Source organism: Sarcophilus harrisii, chromosome 2, assembly GCF_902635505.1.
Source record: "Sarcophilus harrisii chromosome 2, mSarHar1.11, whole genome shotgun sequence".
Lineage (NCBI taxonomy): Eukaryota > Metazoa > Chordata > Mammalia > Dasyuromorphia > Dasyuridae > Sarcophilus > Sarcophilus harrisii.
Window position 1 is genome coordinate 35,769,761 of NC_045427.1, and position 20,517 is coordinate 35,790,277.

The 20,517-nt window shown below is 44.6% G+C and overlaps 1 protein-coding gene across 1 annotated transcript; it reads right to left on the reverse strand.

The window, feature by feature from the left end:
• Nucleotides 1-2,804: 2,804 nt before the first annotated feature.
• On the reverse strand, nucleotides 2,805-16,557 carry SLC20A1 (solute carrier family 20 member 1). Its single transcript, XM_031949893.1, has 11 exons — nucleotides 16,469-16,557; nucleotides 15,521-16,056; nucleotides 15,224-15,364; nucleotides 15,045-15,130; nucleotides 9,659-9,755; nucleotides 8,105-8,224; nucleotides 6,534-6,800; nucleotides 5,751-6,309; nucleotides 5,467-5,652; nucleotides 4,705-4,789; nucleotides 2,805-3,924 (listed from the first exon to the last, which is right to left on the reverse strand). Exons 2-11 carry the CDS (start codon nucleotides 15,858-15,860, stop codon nucleotides 3,763-3,765), a joined length of 2,043 nt encoding a protein of 680 aa, XP_031805753.1. The 5' UTR covers nucleotides 15,861-16,056; nucleotides 16,469-16,557; the 3' UTR covers nucleotides 2,805-3,762.
• Nucleotides 16,558-20,517: the final 3,960 nt, after the last annotated feature.

Genomic DNA, 20,517 nt, shown 5'->3' on the forward strand with positions numbered 1-20,517 from the left:
TAAGGTACACAAAAGTTAAATGTTTCACCTAGAATCTCCCTTAATCATCATGTCAGGGTTGAAACCTTAGTTCAAAACCCTCGTTCAACTGGTCTTCGAACATCCTCAAATAGTCAATATTCTGTTCTGTTAGAATAGAATCTATTATTACTGAATAATAATAATAATAATATTCAAATAGCCTGTTCTTTGCATGTATTCTCTAGGGAAGGAATGCCCACTCCCAACTGAGGCAGTTTCCTTCCACTTTTGGATGGCTCAAAGTTAGGAAGGTTTTCCTGCTTGGACACAAAAGGCCAGTCTCATTAGGTTCATGGCAAGCATGAAACAAAATTTGCTGTTACCCACTAAAGAAAGGTGTCCTTAGGGGGCTGACAGTGATTTTTAATTGGGATCATTTCCTTAAGGTGCCCAAGTAGCAAAAAGCTTCAGCTCCTAGCATCTGAGTGATCTTGAAATAAAAATCTAAAACTTGCCATTATCCCTTAAAATCAGAAGAGGCCCAGGTTCATATCTCTGCTTACTCTCTAGTTTTTGCCTATCTATAAAATAAGGAGAAAATTTGTGTGCTGTGGTGGTTAGAGCACCAGGTCTGGAATCAGAAAGGCCCGAGTTCAAATGTGGCTGTAGACACTAGCTGGGTGAGCCTGGGCAGGTCGCTTAAACTTGTCCGCCTCAGTTTCCTCATCTGTAAAATGAGCTGGAGAAATGACAAATCATTCCTGTATCCCTGCCAAGAACGGGGTCACAGAGAGTCAGACACAACTTAGGATGACCGGACAAAAAAATTAGAGAAAAAGAAAGATGCATTTTAAGAAGCCTTGAGTTGTATATTTCATCACCATGCTTGCCAGAAGTCCATTTGGCCTTTATATAACATGCATTAAAAGTTATATTCCTTAAAGGTAGAAGGAACATAACTGCTGTGTTGTTGTAAGGATTCAGGCCTAATAACCCTAACCTCCAAACAGGAAGAAAAAGTCTGTCCAGATTTTAGATCCCTATTAACTTTCTGGAAGATGTCCAAGCCAGATATGAACCAAGACTCTTAGAAAGGGCCTACTTTAGTTCAATCAGCTAGTCAGTCCTCACAAGGATGGGAGTTTGGAGCGCTTGAATGCTTCTATTAGCCCAGTCTCTCTAACTGTCCTTTATTCATCAATAGGGGCTCTCCCTTCCACAGCTAAAGACCTACTGTCCTGGGAGCAAGCCTAAAAGAGGCTAAGTCACTTCAGGAAGCAAACTGGCAGCCCAGCTGCCAGCTGGTATTTTGCAAAGCAGGACAGAGAATTAGTTGAAAATTATATTTTTCCAATTATCACAGTGGGAAACATTGCAGAGACATTCAGCCCAAGCCTGCAATTAGTGAGCATTTGCTTACTTCTAGAAATAGCAAGCCCCCTAGCTCCCAGTCTATCTAGGGCTAGATCTAAGGATTTTACCCTAAGAGTAGTTGAACATGAACAAGATTTCTTGGTTAAGAGCCACGCCCTTCATATAGGACAAAAATGGATCACGGCTGATGGCTCTGGGTATTCTGAGTTAACCCCAAGAAGCCTCCGGAGTCCATGAAAACCGTTCCCATTCTATTATCAGAGTAAGGACATTGAGGAAGGATCTGTTTGAGAACTAAGAGTCACCAGCTATCACCATCGAGTTTCAAATATTTGTGTGAGGATCAAAAGCAGGAGATATTTTGTAGGAATGTCCCAGAAACCAACAATGCAACTCCTTTTTACACAATAGGATTTAGATCGGCTTATGATAACCTCTAGAAAACCACTTGAGAATAAAATAGGCAGTGCAAGGTCAAAGGGGGAAGGAGTGGTTGGATCATTCATTCACATTTGGTTCAGACTGACCTTTCCCCCTCTAAGAAGGAACCTGCTCTAGCAGGTCTTGCCACCTACAACAGAAAAAGTCAGTAGTAACAGCTTTATGAAGGATTTTCAGTAATGCAAACTCAAACAGGGCAGAACAGATAAAATAGCTGGGGCCATGCCCATCTTCCCTGAACAAATGCTTCAGTGGAGACCAGCTTTCACTATAGCCAGGTGGTTAGCCCATTAAGATTTCAAAAGTGCACTGAAGCCCCAGTTCAAGTGAGCCTGAGCTTTGTCCTTTGTAGCAGTGAGCAGTTGTCACCTCCGAGGTGACGGGGGTGACCCAAGTGAAAAAGGAAGCCTTCAATTCCCACCAGCCAAGAAACAAATTCTTGACAAGTGCTGAGCCCTCACTGGCCTAGCAACACTCCAGGTGGATTATTTGAACCCCCAGGGCTCTGTCCCTCTGGCTAGCTGTGGGCCAACTGGACACACACACAATAGACAAGAGATAGGGGAAGACAGAAGAGGGGAACAGACAGGAAACGGCAAAGACCCCTCTTGACTTTTCTTTAAAAGGCGTATTTGTCAAAACCCTCTGAAGGTGGAGGTGGCCTTTCTCTTATCAGCTCTAGACTCCCCCAGAAAGGATGAGAGAAGAATCAACAAGTAACTCAAACTGCACACCCTATTTTCCAGAGCCACAGCAAAACCAAACACAAACCCGATACTGGTCTGCAGGTCAAATCTGAGACCTCCGTGTAATGGAAATCTCCCTTGGGCTCCCAGGGGCCCACTTGTTCCCCACCCCTTCCACAGCAGGTCCCTGCCGGGGGCTTGAGCCTGGCTATTGCTCAGTACACGACTGGGGTGTGCTGGGTTGGCGCTGAGATCCACATATATTCAGTACGAGGGAGTTCACACACAAGGATATTGCAGTGCAGGCAGAGGGGAAAAACCACCATGAATGGCAAACAGAAGCAACTTTCTAGAAAAATCATAGGCATTTTTATTTAGAGGTAGACAGATGAGCATGGACTGCTGTAGTATGTCCCATTTAACTGGTTTGTCATTCATTTTCAACCCCATTCATCCATCTTACACTGCAGGTAGACCAAGGAGGTTAACGAGAGATCGGTTTGAAACAGCAGGTGCTGGAAAGGGGATATATAATTACATACACTCAATGCAAAACCAGAAAAGACTTTTTTTCAGTGTTTCCCCAGCTCTGACACCAATCAAGTACTTAGAACAGGTTCAAGAAATGCAAAGTTTGCCTTGGGAGAATTGTGAAGGCTCTCTCCTGTCCTTCAGCAATAACAAAGTTAGTGAAACTTTTTATAATGAAGGACAAAAGGCAGGTCCAGTCACTTCACTTCCCCCGAATTCACGAACATTCATTCCATCTATGCCGTGGAACTTGCTACTACCTTAGGACTAGTGCAGAATATAAATTACTATTTTCCTTGGAGAATTTTCCATTTAAAAATATTTAAGGGAGGCCCCTGTTCACATCTGGTGAGCCGAACAGAGCAGATTATATCATTATTGTTTTGTTTGATACATACATCAGCTGGCTCTGAATGGTCCTCAAAATGACAAGGAATTATCATCAATGACAACCAACATCAAAACATAATGGAATTGAAGCCCGATATAAAAGTAGAGAAATATGTACAGTAATTCACAGCCCAGAAGGAAAGGGGACCTTAATGAGAATCAGTGGAAACCTGGCTATTTTACATAGCTAATTTTGAGACAAGTCATATTTAGCACAAAAGCAAGTATAGCACAAGTGACACTTCCTTCCCACTGCCCCCCAAATTTTAAAGACTTCTTCTTTGGAGGAGTCCTCTGCAACACTGTTAATCACTCTTCAGGGAGCAGGAATGTGTAAGTATGGTCCCAAGCAGTGGTAGGAACTTGATCCTGAATGGCTTCACACTCTGAGAATGGCATATTTGAAGAGGGCCATAATAGCAGCACTGATCACTCCTGAAATTGGTACAGTAACGAACCAGGCCATGAAGATGTTTCGGAAGAGTCTCCAGTCCACAGCTTTCTTCGAGCGAAGCCAGCCAACAGAAACAACAGAGCCCACCTGCAAGGAAACCCACAACTTTAGCTCTTGACAAATTTCATTTCCACAATAATTGATACTGATTCATTGAAGTTCCAGGGCACCTCAGCCTTCCCATCTGAAGACTAAAGGAGTGGATGGCCCCCTGAAACCTTTTTGTTCCAGAAGAGTCTTAACAGTCAAAACAACAGTCAAGTCATAGAGCACACTGCCGGAGAGCAGGGCAAGTACCTGCATCAGGACCAAGGACCCGGAGACTAGGCCCACTGCCACTGGCTTATCCCTTGTACTGGGAAGAAGTTGAACAGCAAGACAACCCAAGGTGGGCTTTGACTTTTAATTCTCTGATACATATGGTCGGCAGAGCTGTACGCTACTTCCTCTTATTAAGATGATCAATTTGATCTTTCCTGTGCTTGACTCCAGAGATAGGCCAATCCCTGTGCCTCGGTTTCCTTATTTGCACAAAGGAGGTGGATAACAGTATCCACCACAAATCTTATCAGACAGGTTATGCTAAGTGCTCTACAAAACATTAAAACACTACATGGACAAGTAGGAGCTCTTCCTACAATGAGTTGGATACTTTAAATTTGCAAATGAGATCTCACAGCAAGAAGAAACAAGAAGACCTGGCCAAGACCTGCTCTCCTATCACAACCCACTATGTTCAAATGCAGAGATTTCAAATGATTGTTTCATTAAGTTTACAATGTGAGTGAATCTGATGACAAGGTGGATGAGTCCATTTTAACTGCTCAGACGGAGCTCAAAAGGTTACCTCTTACCACAGGTACATACCTTACAGTGAGTCGTGCTGATGGGAAGGCCAACATTTGACGCAATTACTACGGTGAGAGCTGATGCCAGTTCAATACTGAAGCCACTGTTGACACAAAATGATTGTTTATCAAGAGAGCCTAGGAACCCAGACCCAGGTCCAGATCTCCTCTCCAATTACCAGTTTACGCTATCCAGCTCTGGACAGAAAAAGGGCCCTATCAGATAACAAGGTAGGCCTCCACAAGCAAAGCAGGCTTCCTTTGTTATAATTCAAATTTGCCTATAAAAACTAGCATAGAGCAATGACCTCAGTGCTCTCCTTCAACAGGAGAGCCTTTTATTCCACTTTGTGTCTAAAGAATGTTTTAAATTCTACCAGGAGTTAGATACTACCGCAAACTCGGGCTGCTTTTCAAAATGTCTGGCAAAGGACTCTGTTCTATCTAGCTCCCAGGTAAGAACAAATAAAATTGGACACACAGCTGTCCAAACTAAAAGTACTCTTGTACTTTTGTAAAATTTTGTAAAATGCACTCTTGGCACATCTACCAGATCTCGGGTCTTGATGTATTCACAGGACAGTTTCTTGGCCACCTGGCCAGTGGAGCTGACTAGCTCACTTAAGATCATTCTAAGAGAACTATTTTAAAGACCACATATTAGAAATTTAACCCTAAAGATAGGCTCATGGTTTTGCTACTATAAAACAATAGAATGATAAAGTAATAAAACACTATACAAATTCAACTCTCTAGAGATAACCACTCATTTGTTTCTTACCTAGAGGGTGTGATTGGTGTGAGATCCTTTCCCATGGTCTGAATAACTCTCCTTCCCCAGACCCAGAGACCAATACATATACCAACACCACCATACAACAGAAGCCAAATTGGGGTTGCTACTTTTGAAGCAACATCTCCAGTTTGATAGACCAAATACAGAGCGACCAGAGGTCCAATGGCATTGCTGGAAGATAAACAGAAAAACATGTCAGGATTATAAAGGCCAATCTTTTTGCTGCTTACACATGTCTTTATGCTAGGTAGACTAACAAGCCAACTGACCTTACATCGTTGCCACCATGGGCAAAAGAGCCAAAGCAGGCCGTGAGGATCTGCAAGAACTGGAAGAGCAGGGAGATCTCTGGCTTGTCCTGGTCCCGCCACTCCTCAAGAGAATCCCCACTACCCTTCCTGTCTCCGAGGGCCCGCTCAGCCTGCATGCTCACATCCACGTCAGACACCGAGTGGATGTCGGAAACGGCATTGCAGTAGCTGGTATAGCTATCCATACGGACCCTCTTCTTGGAGTCGGAGGCAGGTCCGGTCAGCTTTTCCATTTCTTCCCCTTTCGGCTCTCCTTCTTTGGCACGGAATGAATCCAAAGGCATGCCGCAGATGGCCATGGTGTAGGACGTATAGCTGTTGTTACGCCTGAGGGGTTTGTCATTTGAGTCCCCCATGCAGTCTCCCACCTTGGCAAGGTGCAGCTTGTGAAGTAACTCTTTGTACAAGCCAGAGTCTTTATGCACAGTGTGATACTGATAGTGGCCACTGGAATTCATCTGGTTGCTGACTGTTTGATTGAATTGGACTAGGTTTCCATTGGGCAACTGTACTGTGCCTAAACAGGATAAAAGGAATTTATATGTGTATGTGTGTACACATGAAATGTCTCTATTGCCATCCCCTCTCCATTTTAAACTCGCAAAAGCTCTTACAAAACTAGAATATCTAACACTAATGTCTCTATTGCCATCCCCTCCCCATTTAAACTTGCAAAAGCTCTTATACTAATTCCCTCCCTTACTTAAAAAAAAAAGTCAATTTTGAGACCACAAAACTAACCATTCGTTGCACTGTCAATATTCGTTTCTTTCATGTCTACATTAGGAAGCCTCTCTCGCTCTGGGGCTTCCTCCAGATCTCCCAACTTGAATGAGACAGTTCTCTCCTCCACTGCAGCTCGCAGTGGCACAGTAGCGGCTTCCACATCAGAAACAGGATTCCTGTTTTCAGAATCACCAAGGGACAGCTTGGCTTCCTCATGATCTTCTTTCAAGCTACTCTTTTTCTCCATTAAAGGACTCTCAGAAGGACTTGATTTGATTTCTCCTATAGCAAGAAAAGGCATTTTAAAGTACATCAACCTTTCCTACGATCTAATATTGTTTTTCTGAGATAAATTCAGAAGTTAGGTCATATGTGTGTATGTAATGTGAGCTAAAGAAAGTGAACTACCAACCACTAGCTTTATTCCAACAAAAGCAACAATCTCAGGAGCTAATACAGGGGACCAATTATTCTATTAAATTCAGTTAGTTTCATTTTTGAAATGAAGCTGAACAAGAAGGCTTCAAGTTTCTATTTTCATTCAGATACCATGATTACAACTACTTTCTTAAGTCCCTGAACATTCATGTGGTTTAAAGCTGAAAACTCAGCTACAATTGTCAGACCACCAAAATTAATCTAAAAACAAAACCTGACTTTAAGATTTACCTAATTTTACCTAAATTCTAAGATAAATGCTCCTTAGGCCGGGACACATCAGGCCTGGCGTAGTCAGCCAGACCCGATCCGAGCTGAGCCTGCCCTCCCCCTGGGCTTTCTCAGGTCTGCAGAAGGGAGTGACGCAGAGCTCACACTGCTGCAGTCTGCGTCATGTATTTTCTGGAGAGGAATAAACTGCTCTAAAACCCAACAGCTTAAATTTTCTGTCAGAGGTAAAGAAAGGAAAAACCTCAATCACTTGGGAAAGAACCCCAAGGACCTCAAAACTACTAACAACTTATAAGAGGCTTGTCATATAACTAAGTACTGAGTTGAACTGTTTAAAATCATGCCACTTTCCCCAAACCGAGACAATGGAGATCTTCATACGCCACAAAAAATCTAAAGACAAGTAGGTCTAGGTTTGGGCTTGTGGATATCTTCAAGGGTAAGATATCATTTAGATTAAAAAAAAAAAAAAAAACCACAAGATGCTTAGTTATTTAGTTTGCTACTAAATACCTTATTCCTTACTTGTATTATGTAATCTGCTTTTATGCCATTTAATTTCTTTGGATGAAACCAGTCCTGTATCACTGGCAGCACTAAAAGGCTCCAACTGCCAAAAGAGTAGGTCTCCCCTTCTCCCAGGGCTCCCTTTCAGCTTCTCTATCCCTACTATTAACTCTTATTCATAAGGAAGAACTTGCTTCTCCCTTTCCCACCCTAACCCTTCAGAAATTGAGTATCTTCTTAAACCACCCAAGAATTTCCTATGAACTATTCAGAATTTTCCAATCTTTGTGAAAACAATGACATAAAGCTCTCCAAAACACAAAGGAACATCAAGTCCTACTGGATCTCAAAGTTTTAAAATTTAACAAGTCTAAAGAGCTACATTTTTCACTTCATGTCAGATTACTTACGTTCAATTTTTCTCTTCATCCTGGGACAGACAAGGAACCAGACGATAAGGGCACAGAAAACAGCACATCCCACCGAGATGAGGATGGTACCCCACAGAGGAAGTTTGTCAAAGCCCAGCACTAGGAGATAAAATAAGGGATCTTGAAAACCCCAGGGCAACAGCCCCCTTCAATACAGGCCACTCAGCGTGAATCTGGGTTAAGAGTGAACTGACCTCTGGAACAAAGACAATTCAAGTCTTAAAAGCCTACAGAAAACCCTGACAAACTGAAGCTGATTCTTCCTTTTTGCTCTTCAGAACAGACTTCAAGACTGCAAGAATTTGGATGACCTGGAGCTAGCAGAGAAGGGATAGACTATGCTGGCAATACTGCGATCAAAATGACCTAGGGGTCATGACATCTTACAGTTCCCATTTCCCTTCTGTCTCTCCTCAAAAGACAAATTTTATCATTTTAAGATCTAATAACAAATTACTTATTTTCTTGTGATTTAGTTTTCCGGGTTTTTTGAGCCAAAGTCCCTAAAATCTCATATGTTCTATATCCCCATCTTGGTCTTCATCTAGAAAACAAGTAGTTAAATTGGGACTATTCACTTAATTCTCTCTTGCCATCTTTTCTACTTAAAACTTTTTTTTTTTAAAAACTGTAATACACAGTAACACCGGTATTGCCAAAATTTGTGACTAATGCCAATCCATGAAAAAGATTCTCCCCCTACCTCCAAAGAAAAAATTCATGTAGTGATTTGAAGAAATCACTCTAAAAGATGCACATGGTTTTCACAATTACTTTTAAGATCTTTTAAGTAGATCCATTGAATTTAGCAAAAATGATTTCTAAACACACTCCCCTTCCCCTTCCTATCTGACTATGAAACAAGTTAACCCAATACGAGCCCCCTTAGTATGTTTCATGGGAGGCTAAGTTAGACATTCCAGCTTCATCCTCTGCCTCAGCCAAAACAAAATAGCCAACAATTCCATAATCTTTGCAGTCTCACAATAGTTTTCCTCTCTGCTGCATGAATTCCTCTTCCAAGTGCACTCACACCAGCTGTCAAAGATCCCAACTCTTCTTAGTCAAGTAGATTCAGGGGAGTGATTTAAAATTAGGGAACGGAACCAAGGTAACTGAATTCCACTTGAGGCCGAAATGAGAAAATCCAACACCTCAAGTCTTAAGACTGATTATCCAAGGTTGAATAAGGCTAAGTATTCTTCAGTAAGCAGCCAGGGTCCTGATCAATTCCAGTACTTTTTAGTATAGGTAGGAGAAGAAAGGGAGGGAGAAGACCATATTATCGGTGTTTCCTGTGAAGACTAAAGAGGAAAGGTCTGGAGTGATTTAGAATCTGAGCAGGTCTTTGGTTGGGAAACTATCTAGGTTAACTCAGCGTACACTAGCCTGCAGCCTTCTGTAATGGGCACAGGCCAGCCACCTTCTAGGAGATTTCAGTCCTGTAAAGCAAAAAGGGGTAAATTGGGCATTTAATGCAAGGTTTGTAACCAAGTTCAAATTTCACATTTAAATATTTTCATCTGAACTTACAGGGTGCTCCAGTGTACATGATGGAGAAGAGGTTAATTCCAATTGTGCAGGCATAGAAAACTGGTAAGGCTCGTAAGCCATTAGGAACTGGATCACTCTGTAAAACAAATTTTAAGGTTAAATAGCTCAACAAAGTTGAAGCCCACTTATAAGGTGTTCATCCTGAACTATTTTGTGGAAAGAAAGAAGACCCAAGTTCAAGTCTTCCTCTGGCTTAACTATGTCTATGAGAAATTCACTTAACCTTCTCTCTTTCAATGACCTGACCAAATTACAAGACTAAAGGGCAGTCTGGATATCAATTTCCACTTCCTATTCCCACACATTAAAGATGAAAAAGTAGGGCAGAACTTGGAATTAGCAGTTGCTTTTTCTGCTTTCACTTGCCACACAAATGACCTAGCAATCATTCTAACTTGGAATATATTAAAATTGTTAAAAAGAAATAGAATGTAGACTAACCATACTCCCTGTCAAGCAGATTCTTTTCATGTCTTTAGTAGCTGCTTAGGCCTAGAGACATTTGTTTTCAGCTAATATTAATTCTGAGCCATATAAAAAATTTGCTAAGTGAGATAGAAGTATGATGTAGTCAGTGATTATTATCTAATGTTCTCTTGATTTCCACAAAACTTATTTCCCCCAGCCTGAATATCATTGAGTCAGGAATCAAGATGAAGGACTATTAAAACAGGTAAATTCAGAAGTTTGATTTTGAAATGAGAAAAAGCAGATATGCCATTTTCATTTTTTGCTACCTATTGTTTCCCTTTCCCAAAATAATTTAATATACAAAAACATCATACAATAAGATTATGTCAAATTATCCATAGTAACCATTGCCCAAGAATCAGAAAAGGGACCTTAATTTGATACTTTATTAAATGGTTAAAAAAAAAAAAAAACTAGCTCAAGAATTAAACACTAACAGTCAAATTCATGCCACTAGATCACAAAACATGTGAACTTTTGATGGTGGAAAGGTACTTTACAACATTATCTTGAACACAGAAACCCCAAATTTCAGGTTAGAAACTCCATTTGCCAAGAATGGAAACAATCCTTTTGCACATCTGAATGCCCCTAATGGAAGCAGCTAAAAATATTGTTAATGATAATTAAAATAGATTGATATGTCCAAAGTCCTTCAAATGAGTTTTCTCTTTGGTTCCTTTTCATTCTGTATCTGCCAAGAAGCACGGAATGGACCATATATCAAAGAATTGTCCACTGTTCTAGTACTGATATTTTTTATTGATTTTTACTAGGCGAGTTTCACATTGGATAGAATTCAGAAGTTGTTACCTGGAAATATAACCAACCAATTTGAAGCATAAATTCTATTAGTAAAAAGTATTTCAAATGCTTTTTATGTACACCTTCCTTGGCTTTTTAATTCCTTTATATCTGAGCTGGGTTTTCGATGTAATTAATGTCTGACTGTAACAAATAAGACTAGTCAGCTCCATGCCACCTATGCGGAAAGATGGCGCTAGGAAAGCAAATTTAACTGAAACAAATTTTTCATTTCCCCTTCAGAGAGAATTAAGGACTGCAAATGTTCGGATAAAATTTAGAGTTTACACAGAAATGCAGCTAATAGGGCACAATTACAGAGAAAAATCAGAGCTTTCCCCAGTTTTGTTCCAGGTTATTTGCTGGAATCTTGTGGGCTGGATCTAGGACAACCAACCAGATAAGAGGCATTTTAGGAACTTCACTCAAAAGCTGAGAAGACCCTAAGGGACCACCTAGTAAAAAGACCTCTTCAGGCAACAGGAAACAATGGGAACTTCAGTAAATGGGGTTACAAATAAAAACATCATTTTGTTACACACAGAAGCAATTTCCAGTCCCTATTTCATTCTTCATTATTAAATACTGCTTATACTTTGAGATCTACATGCTATAGCCGTTTTACATGTACATACGTCTATATCTATACCTCCACCTACTTATCTATGGAGATCAGCACGAGAAGGCCAATAATCCCAGAAGTCACTCAGAGGGAGATTTTTCTGGGCAGCAGCGTCACCAAACATCAATAAAAATGAACCGTCTCAGGCTAGCATGTCTTACCAACTAATTCATCTGATTCATGTGCACCAATGTTCCCCCCTAACAGAGCTGGCACAAAAGTAAACGACCTGAGCCTCTTCTGTGGCTGTAACCAACTCTAGACTCGGTCAGGGGACCCAGATCTCTGTTTCCTACTCCATGAAATAATTAAACTATTTTCCTGTACTAGCATGAATGACATACTATGAAGAGAATTCCTAACTTAACCTTGAAAACACAAGCTTACTTTCTATTTCAAAATCTTGAGTTTTACATCCCTCTCCTTTCCAAAAAGGTTTGTAAAGAAATGAGCAGACAGGAAAAACAAAATGGCTTCTCTAGTTCACCAACTCCTTACTCCTTAATCAAGCCAAGGCCTGAATAGTGTTTCTCCTCTTCCTCATAAGGCAGTCAGGTGTGGAAAGGTTTTCTTTCCATCCCTCAATCTTCCCAGACCATGTAATATCTGTGTGGGAGCCACATTGCCAGGAGGCATGTAGAAGCCATGGCATATCTAAACAAGATGGAAACCTCCCCCAACATCTAATTTTTTCAATCATCCAAACAGGAACCTTTGTCCAAAGTCACTCAACTCCTAAACGAACTAAGGTGTGTCTAAATGTGGGTTCCTAGAGGCGAGAGAACTGACCTTCTTGCTATAACACCTGGTATCACTATACCACTATGTATCAAAGCTATTGTGGAAATTGCACTATACAATCCCACTCCCATTAGCCTGGGTTTCCTTTGTAATCCTTTCTATCTCATTTTGTGCATTAAAATAATTTTCTGAGAAGAAATTACTAGATTTCAGACTGCTAGGGGGGTCCATATCACAAAATGCTCAAGAACCCAGCTCTTGGGTGTGACTGCTATCCATGCACACATCATTTGAAGAGAAATGTTAAAATGAAGCGCTTTTACACAATGTGCATTCTTGTCACCCACTGATTACTCCAGGGGGAAAGATTCCAAAGAAAAAGACACAATGTTTTAACCAAAAAAAAAAAAAAAAGTTTTTCTAACAACCCACCTGCCCTTGAACTACTACTGAAACATGTTTTTAGCTGCTTAACACATTACTCGAGAAATAGCAGGCTCTCGAATGTTTACTGAAGCTTCAGTTAAATCTAACTTTAAGCCTCTTACCAAATAGAAAACAACCTGCAAACTACTTAAGCCGGCTATCTGATGTAAACTCCACAACATCCAAACAGGTTCTGAAACTAGTCAGATGAACAGAAATCTATGCTCCCAAAGCCAAACAAAATCAGATACCTTAGAAGTCCAATACATGGGTACTCTGACACCCAAAAAGCATAAGCAGACTTTACTTCTCTAAGCCTAGGGAAGCCAAAGACCAAAAAAAAAAAAAAAAAAAAAAAAAAAGCTAGAATTTATATCTACCGAAAGCTCCCAATTTAATCTCACTGTTTCAACTTTAAGTCATCAGGTATTATCCAGAGAGAAGTCATCCATCCCTCAGATTAGCTACAAAATATGTACAAGGTTACATTTTCCCAAATCATTCACAGAAAATGCCATCTCTGTTCTCTCACTCTTCCCACCTGGGCTATTTATTTGAAATCATATTTTAAATATACTCATCTCTAGAAATAGCCTCTGACATTGAAGAAACCCCAGTTCCTATGACTAACTTATGTGGACTGTTGTTTGAGAAGGGCAAGAATGGGTGCCTAAACCACACTCTGAAGCATCACTGTAATAGTGATGAGGAGTTTCCCATTGTCTCAGCTACCACACCAAGACCAAGGACAGAATGGTAATTCTACAAAGATTCCTACAATCCTATGAAGTACACAAGAGCTACTTCCCTGTACATTCATGTCTCCAAATGCACAGAAATTAATCTGTAATTCAGAGCTTCCCCTTTTTAAAGGTATTTTGAAAAGGACCTATAGAATGAAAAAAGAATAATTTCAAATTTCCAATGAATAGGAAACCTAACCCAGATAATCTTAACATCAAAAACCAACAAAAATTGTTAGAATTAAGACTACTCTGAGAAGTAACTACAAGCTTCATCTCAAGACTAAAACACTAATTTACTCAATCACAGATTCTGACTAAGATCATACTGTTTTGATTTCACAGTAAGGTAAAAATTATGAGAGGCTTTTATCTAAGGAATAGATGGGATCTATCCATACATTTAGAGAGAGAACTCAAATGGACAACGTCCAGAATACCTTCTAAATAAAGTAGATCGGAGAATTGTGGGAGCAGATGGAAAAATTCAGTGTTTTTATGACAAACTTAAACATTTGATATAATTTCCCAGATCCCTTTTTACTCTACCTATGGATGAACACTAGGATTCCATGCAACATTTCATGAACCGGGTTAAGTGAAGCTGGCTGCCAGTCTGAATCAGCATGTGCTAGTTTTCAGTTGCTAAGTTACCCTAGTTGTTTGTAACCAGTCACCTAATACTTAGGACAGTCAAGGTTCATATGGGAAACTGAGTGACAATAATCACTTTTACTAGTTACAAAGTTTCCACAGGAAAGTGGCACAAGATCTTTTCCTACAGTTACTTTTATGCCAAACAAACAGAATTCACAGCACTGCTTCCTGAGGGACTAGATGACCTAATAGATTTTATTTTCCTCATCTCCAATTTCTGATTCAGGACTTCACTCCAGAGCACAAAATACTCAGAGAAGATAACATTGTTCAAGGAAATGTAACTGCAGACAGAGCCAACCACAATCCCCAACTGCTTCTGCTTATTTGGGTCTGATTTAACAGCAACAGAATTCATAATCAAGCCCATGGGAAACTTAACTCCACTGGAAACTGGGTTTGAGATTGAACCAATCTCAATCTTAGAAAGAGGGTTGGGGGAATGATGACAAGGGGTAGCTATGTGATAAAGTAAAACAAAACACAATGAACTGGGGAGTTTGAAAACTCAAATTCAGATCCTCTCTATCCCTCAACCCAACATACTGGGTCTCAGAAAATGACACGGCCCTTTTCTACCTCGGTTTCCTTATTTGTCAAAGTTGGATTAGATTGATCATATATTCTATGATACTCTGGACATAATCAACTAGTAAATTATGAAAATAGTAATGTGCATGTGGCCAAATGTCATCCTGCAAAGGACAATTATGCCTTTTAAATCTAACTTAATTTAATGTTTTTGGCTCACTGGTTCTCAATTTTTAAACCGTTTTCCAGTCAGATTCTGCCTCACTCAAAAACCACAAAGATCCCACTGCCCCTACACCACAAGATGACAATCCCCCTCTTGAGGAAGATCTGGAGTTAGCAGCTGTAACTTCTAAGTGAGGCTACTTGCCTTTTGGAGGATGAAGGATCGAACCAGGAAGAACAGAATTGCAGACATGATGCCAGAAAGAAGTGGGGAGATGAACCAGGACATCACTGGGGAGAGAGCACAGGAGGCACCCGATGAGCCCTCGTCCCCCAGCCCCCCTCCGGAACCGCAGACATCCCGCGCCTCCCGCCCTCACCTACCAATTTTCAGCAGTGCAGACCAGTTGACCCCTTGCTGCCCCATGGCCACCAGAGAGAAGCCGATAGTCGCTCCAACAATACAGTGGGTCCCAGAAATTGGGAGCTTCAAAAATGAAGCCACTAGCTGCCACACGGCAGACCCTGAAACAGAGGGGGGGTGTCAACCCTTTTGGGCCCCCCAGGGCAATGGAAGAGAGGGTCCCGGCCCTTCTAGTGCGGGTCACCCCAAAGCCTTGGGACCCCCCTCCTCGCCACCCCAGGGTGCTGGGGCTCCCCCCGCCCCGGCCCGCCGCTCACCGAACATGGCACTGACAGAGCCGGCCATGAGCAGCTCCTGCGTCGAGTTGTACATGTCCACGTCGATGAGGCCCTTGCGGATGGTCTCGCTCACCTTGGCCCCCAGCAGCACCGAGCCCACCGTCTCGAAGACGCTGGCCAGCACGCAGGCCTGGCGCAGGGTCACGACGCCCGAGCCCACGGCCGTGCCGAACGAGTTGGCCACGTCGTTGGCGCCCACAGAGAAGGCGAGGACAAAGGCGATGACGAAGCCCAGCACGAGCATCCACAGATAGTCCGAGAGGGGCGCGGGGGCGGCGGTCGTGACCAGCGTCATCAGGGGGCTCAGGGTGGCGGCCATGGCGCCGGTGCGGGGACGGCGGGGGAGGCGTCCGCGGGACCAGAAACACTAATCACATACACTAAACAGTCCGGGGTCCGCGCCGCGGGGCTATCGCTATACGCGGCACGGGGGCACTGCGCGCTGCTGCCGGCTCCGGGGGCTCCGGGGAGTCCTGAGGCGGGGACACGGCGCCATGGCAGGGTTCAAGGGCATCCTGCGGGGGAGGGAAAAGCCACCGTAGCGCCGGGCCCGCTCCCGGGGGGCCCGCTCCCAGGGGGCCCCGGGCGGGGGGCGCGGGCACGTGGCGGCGCCGGGAAGCGCGGCTCCCGGGGAGGGGGAGGGGAAGGGGAGGCCCGCGCGCGCCTCTCTAGCGACCGTTGTGCGGAACGCGCGCGCGCGCGCGGGGGAGGGGGCGGGAAGAGGGAGGGGCAGGGCTGGGGGAGGGGCGGGAGACCGCGAGAAGCAGAGAAAGAGCGCGCGGACCGGCCAGGAAGCCCGGGTTCCCGCGCGCGCTGCCCGAGGCGGAGGGGGAGGGAGCCGCCAGAAACTCCCCGAGGGGGATGGGCAAGGCCAGAGATCCGGGCTCAGCCCGGGACCAGACCGTCCTCCCCGATCCCGTTACTCACCAAGGAGAACCGGCGGCGGCGGCGGGAGGACGGCTCTGGTCAGAAACCCCGGCACCAAGCGAAGAGACGCGAAGCCTCCTGTTCGGAGAGCCCAGGCCGCGCCAGGAACGAGCGGCGGCGCCCCGCAGCAACTACTCGGAAGCCACGCGCGGCGCTCGGTCAGCCATCATCTAACCGGCGCACGCCGCCGGCCGCCCTCCTTATACCCGGCCCGGCGCCCCCACGTGACCCTGCGCGCCCCGCCCCGGCCTCCTCCCGGGGGCCCGCACCTCTCCGCTTCGGAGCGTTCTGGGCCACGTGACCTGGCCGGCCCTCCCGATTGGCGGGCTGGAAGCGGAGGCCTCCCTCCGGCTGAGGATCCCCCGCCCCCTCCTGGTCCCGGTGTTTCCCACGTGAGGCCGGTGAATCACCTTTCTCCTCGGGGTCCCCGTAGGAGAATTCCCGGCGGAATTCCAGCCCCTCCCCCCCACCCCCGCCCGGCCTTGGTCTGGCCCGGCTACGATTCCGCGCAGCAGTTCCCCAGACGGCGCTTCGCTCTTCTCCCCCGGTGGCCGACCTCCTATCCCGCCCGGGTCCCGGGTCCCAGGAGTCTGGGCCTTGCTCTCGCGGCCACCGGCTTCTCTGTGATGCGCCTGCCCTATCCCTGGGGGCATTGCCCCCCCCCCCAGGAAAGGGGGACGCGGGTAAGAGCATCGTCCCCTAGGAAAAAGCTGACGCGTGAGGTCCCTTATCCACGAGGGGCGTTGCCCCTCCCGGAGAAAAAGGGGGCGCGGGCCGGGTGCCCTACCCGCAAGGGGCATTTCCTTCCCTCCGGAGGAGAGGAGCCGGCGATGTTCTTTATCCGCCAGGGCCATTCCCTCCCCCCCCCCCCCCCCCCCCGGGGGAAAGGGGATGCGGGGAAAGTCCCTTATCCACGAGGGGCACTGATTCCCCCCAGGTAGAAAAAATGGCCGGAATCTTATCCGCGAGAGGCCCTGACATCCCTCCCCCAGCAAAAAGGGGGCAGGGGGGGTGCGGGTGAGATCCCTTATCCGCGAGGGATCCACTGATTCCCCCACGTAGAAAAACGGGGCAGCCATGGTTATCCGCCAGGGTTATTAGCCTCCCCCCATAAAACGGGGCTCGCAGAGGCTGGGAGTCCGGGGGCATTTGCCGCGGGCGGGAGATCCCCCGCCCCCTGCCCCTCCCCGTAAGAAGAGGGCAAGGGGATTTTTACCCACTAGAGGTATTTACCTTCCCTCATAAAAATGGGGCTCGGACGGCGAGGCTCAGTTACTGTGGGTCCCAGGACACTGCCGGGGGGAGGGAGGAGGGAGAGGGTGCTCGCACCCCCAGGACACTGCGGGGGGGAGGGAGGAGGGAGAGGGTGCTCGCACCCCCAGGACACTGCCGGGGGGAGGGAGGAGGGAGAGGGTGCTCGCACCCGGAGGCCGCTAGGCCGGACTGGGAGGAAGCCGGGAGAACCGTGAGAAATTGACAGCTCTAGGCCCCGGGGGCGATTTCCTCTCCTCCATCCGGTTCCCTAATCTGTGTAATGGAGGTGGCCGGAGCGCTACCTTTGAATACAGTCCAGGAAATAGATCTTTATCGACCTTTTGTGGACCGGTCTGGGTGCAGAGGAAGGAGTTCATCCAGCCTTGGGCTGGCCACTGACTATTGTATTCTTTGGCCGCCCCTGACGAAACAGAGGGAAAAATACAAAATGACTGTCTGGTAACTGCTCGCTGGGAACTCTCCATCTCCCAACCCAATGACTTTGTTCCGGCTGCCCCCTATGCCCCACTTCCTCTCTCTGTAGCTTCCTTCAAAGCACTCTTCTCTGCTCCTACCCTCAGTGCTTTTCTGGCTTCCCTATCTAGTGTTAATATATATATATATATTTTTTGCACTTCTTCCCCAATTAAAATGAGAATTCTTTGAAGGCTGCGTTGGGGGGAGGAGGGGGAAGGTTTTGTTTTCTTTGTGTACACATCCCTTAAAACTTTAAGCTACTAATAAAACCTGGCTCACTGAATCTGGGACCAATTCCCCCTGTGATTCTGCAGGGAGGAGACAGTATTGCAGAAAGAATTACTAAAGTGGATGCGTTTTGATACTGTGGAATGCTGAAGTAACTCAGAGAAGAAAAATCAATTAATGAAAAGGAATAAGCATCAGTTATAGCACATACTGTGTATCAAGCACTGTTAAAACTTTTTTTTTTTTTTTACAATTATTTCATTTGATCCTCACAACATTACTGCAAGATGGATGCTTTTGTTATCCCCATTTTACAAATGAGGAAACTGAGGCAAGCGGAAAAAATGACCTGCCCAGGAACAAACAGCTACTAAGTGAGGTCACATTTGAACTTGTTTTTCTGATTTCAGACCCAAACATTAACGGGCCTCCAAGACTTGCACAGTCACACAGCTAATAAATCTCAGAACCAGGGATCAAACTTAGAACTTTCCTACCTATCTAAGTCAGTGAGGCTTTGGTTAAATCATTTCCCTCTGCAATACCTTAATTTTCTTCTCTTGAAGTATTGAAGGTATTGGACATGCCTTGGAAGAATCTTAATAAACTCACCACCTTACCCCCATCCCCACTCTACCGATGACCATCTTTATAACATTATAACCAACCTTAGTTTTTTGTAAAACTTTAACTTTGCAAAATACTTCTGAAGCGGGTTGTGGTCCCTTTAAGAAACTATTTCCTATTGATCTGTGATTCCTTTCAGATTCTCAGCCTCTCCTAGCTGATGCATATCCTCCCCAGACAAGGTATCTTTCCTGGCTACCAGAGCCTTTGATTCAATTACAAATCCTGGTCAAAAAAGCATCCCTTTGAATTCCAATAGGAGATTTGGGTTCTCCCAACCCCACTGGGTCTGAGCCACCTTGGGCTGTCCCAGCCCCCACTAGGACATTCAGTATAAAAGAGCCAAACTAAAACCCTCTCCACAGAGGTTCCAAACAAACCAGCTATGTTATACTTGGGATGCCAAGGAGCCTCTGACCACTGAAATATTCTTTTCCAGTGTTATCCTTTCTTTATCCTCACCTATTTCCCTAACCAGACTTTATGCATCTCTGTCAGGATTTCTAACCTTACTTCCAATCCCCATAATAAACCTTTTATCAATCTTATGTTTTTGGGTCTGTAACTTTCTTTATAGAGAATTTCTGCACTGCCAGAAGATGTAATGCCAAAGGTCACTTTTAATGGGGTGACCAGTTCCTCCATTTGTCCTATTTCGTATTCTGCCTTAAGGTTATGACCGTCCCCTCTTAATGGTTGAAGATAAAGGTGTTATAGACATTCCTTAATGTCATTAGAATATCAGTAACCTCCATCTATGAGGCTATCCCCACCTTGGTCTCTCCATTATGTCATAAAAGGCTTGCTGACCCGATACTCCGGGCTGGACTCTTTGAGATGACAGTCTCATCTAGCCCTGGGATCCATTGGTCCCAGTATTTCTCTCCATTTAATAAACTATTGAATTGGTCTCTAATCTCTGTCTTGCTCAGTTTCTTTTGGCATTACAAAGAGAGTCCCCAAAACTGACTGGATCCTAATCCTATCATTGGCTACTGCCTAGTCTTAGGCAAGTCCCTTCACCTAGATGTTAACCTAACTTCATCTGTAAAATGATGGCATTGGACTATATGAAATCCCAGGTCTTTTTCACCTCATTTCTTCTTTCTGTTGATTATTCCTGGTTTATGTTCTGTGTGAGGAGGTCTGCCATGTTAGGTGTGATTAGCAGAAGAATGGATAAAAAATGAAGCCCTTTAGGCTAGCAGGAAGAAGATTCTAATAGAGATCAGTTTAATTCCTTGGTCTCTCCTTCTAAAGGAAATCCATTCAGAAACCCAAGTTATATCAAGACCTTGAGGCTAAATTTTCTCTATAAAAACAACTTATGTCCCATGACTTTGCTGCTACCTTCTTTTGGGTCAGTGTCATGCATTCTTTCTTGTGTCTTTCCCCTTCCCCTTGCCAAATGATCTCCCCTAACTCTACTATACTTCTCAACCCCCTTTCTCCTCCTTGCAGGG

Bases quoted from the DNA above. Each gene is read 5' to 3' on its own strand.
- SLC20A1 (XM_031949893.1), bottom strand. From the start codon at position 15,860: ATGGCCGCCACCCTGAGCCCCCTGATGACGCTGGTCACGACCGCCGCC. The intron at 6,801-8,104 runs GTAAGTAATCTG...TTCTTGCTATAG, and splicing joins GATGAAGAGAAAAATTGAAC to GAGAAATCAAATCAAGTCCT. The intron at 5,653-5,750 runs GTCAGTTGGCTT...TTTATCTTCCAG, and splicing joins CATGGTGGCAACGATGTAAG to CAATGCCATTGGACCTCTGG.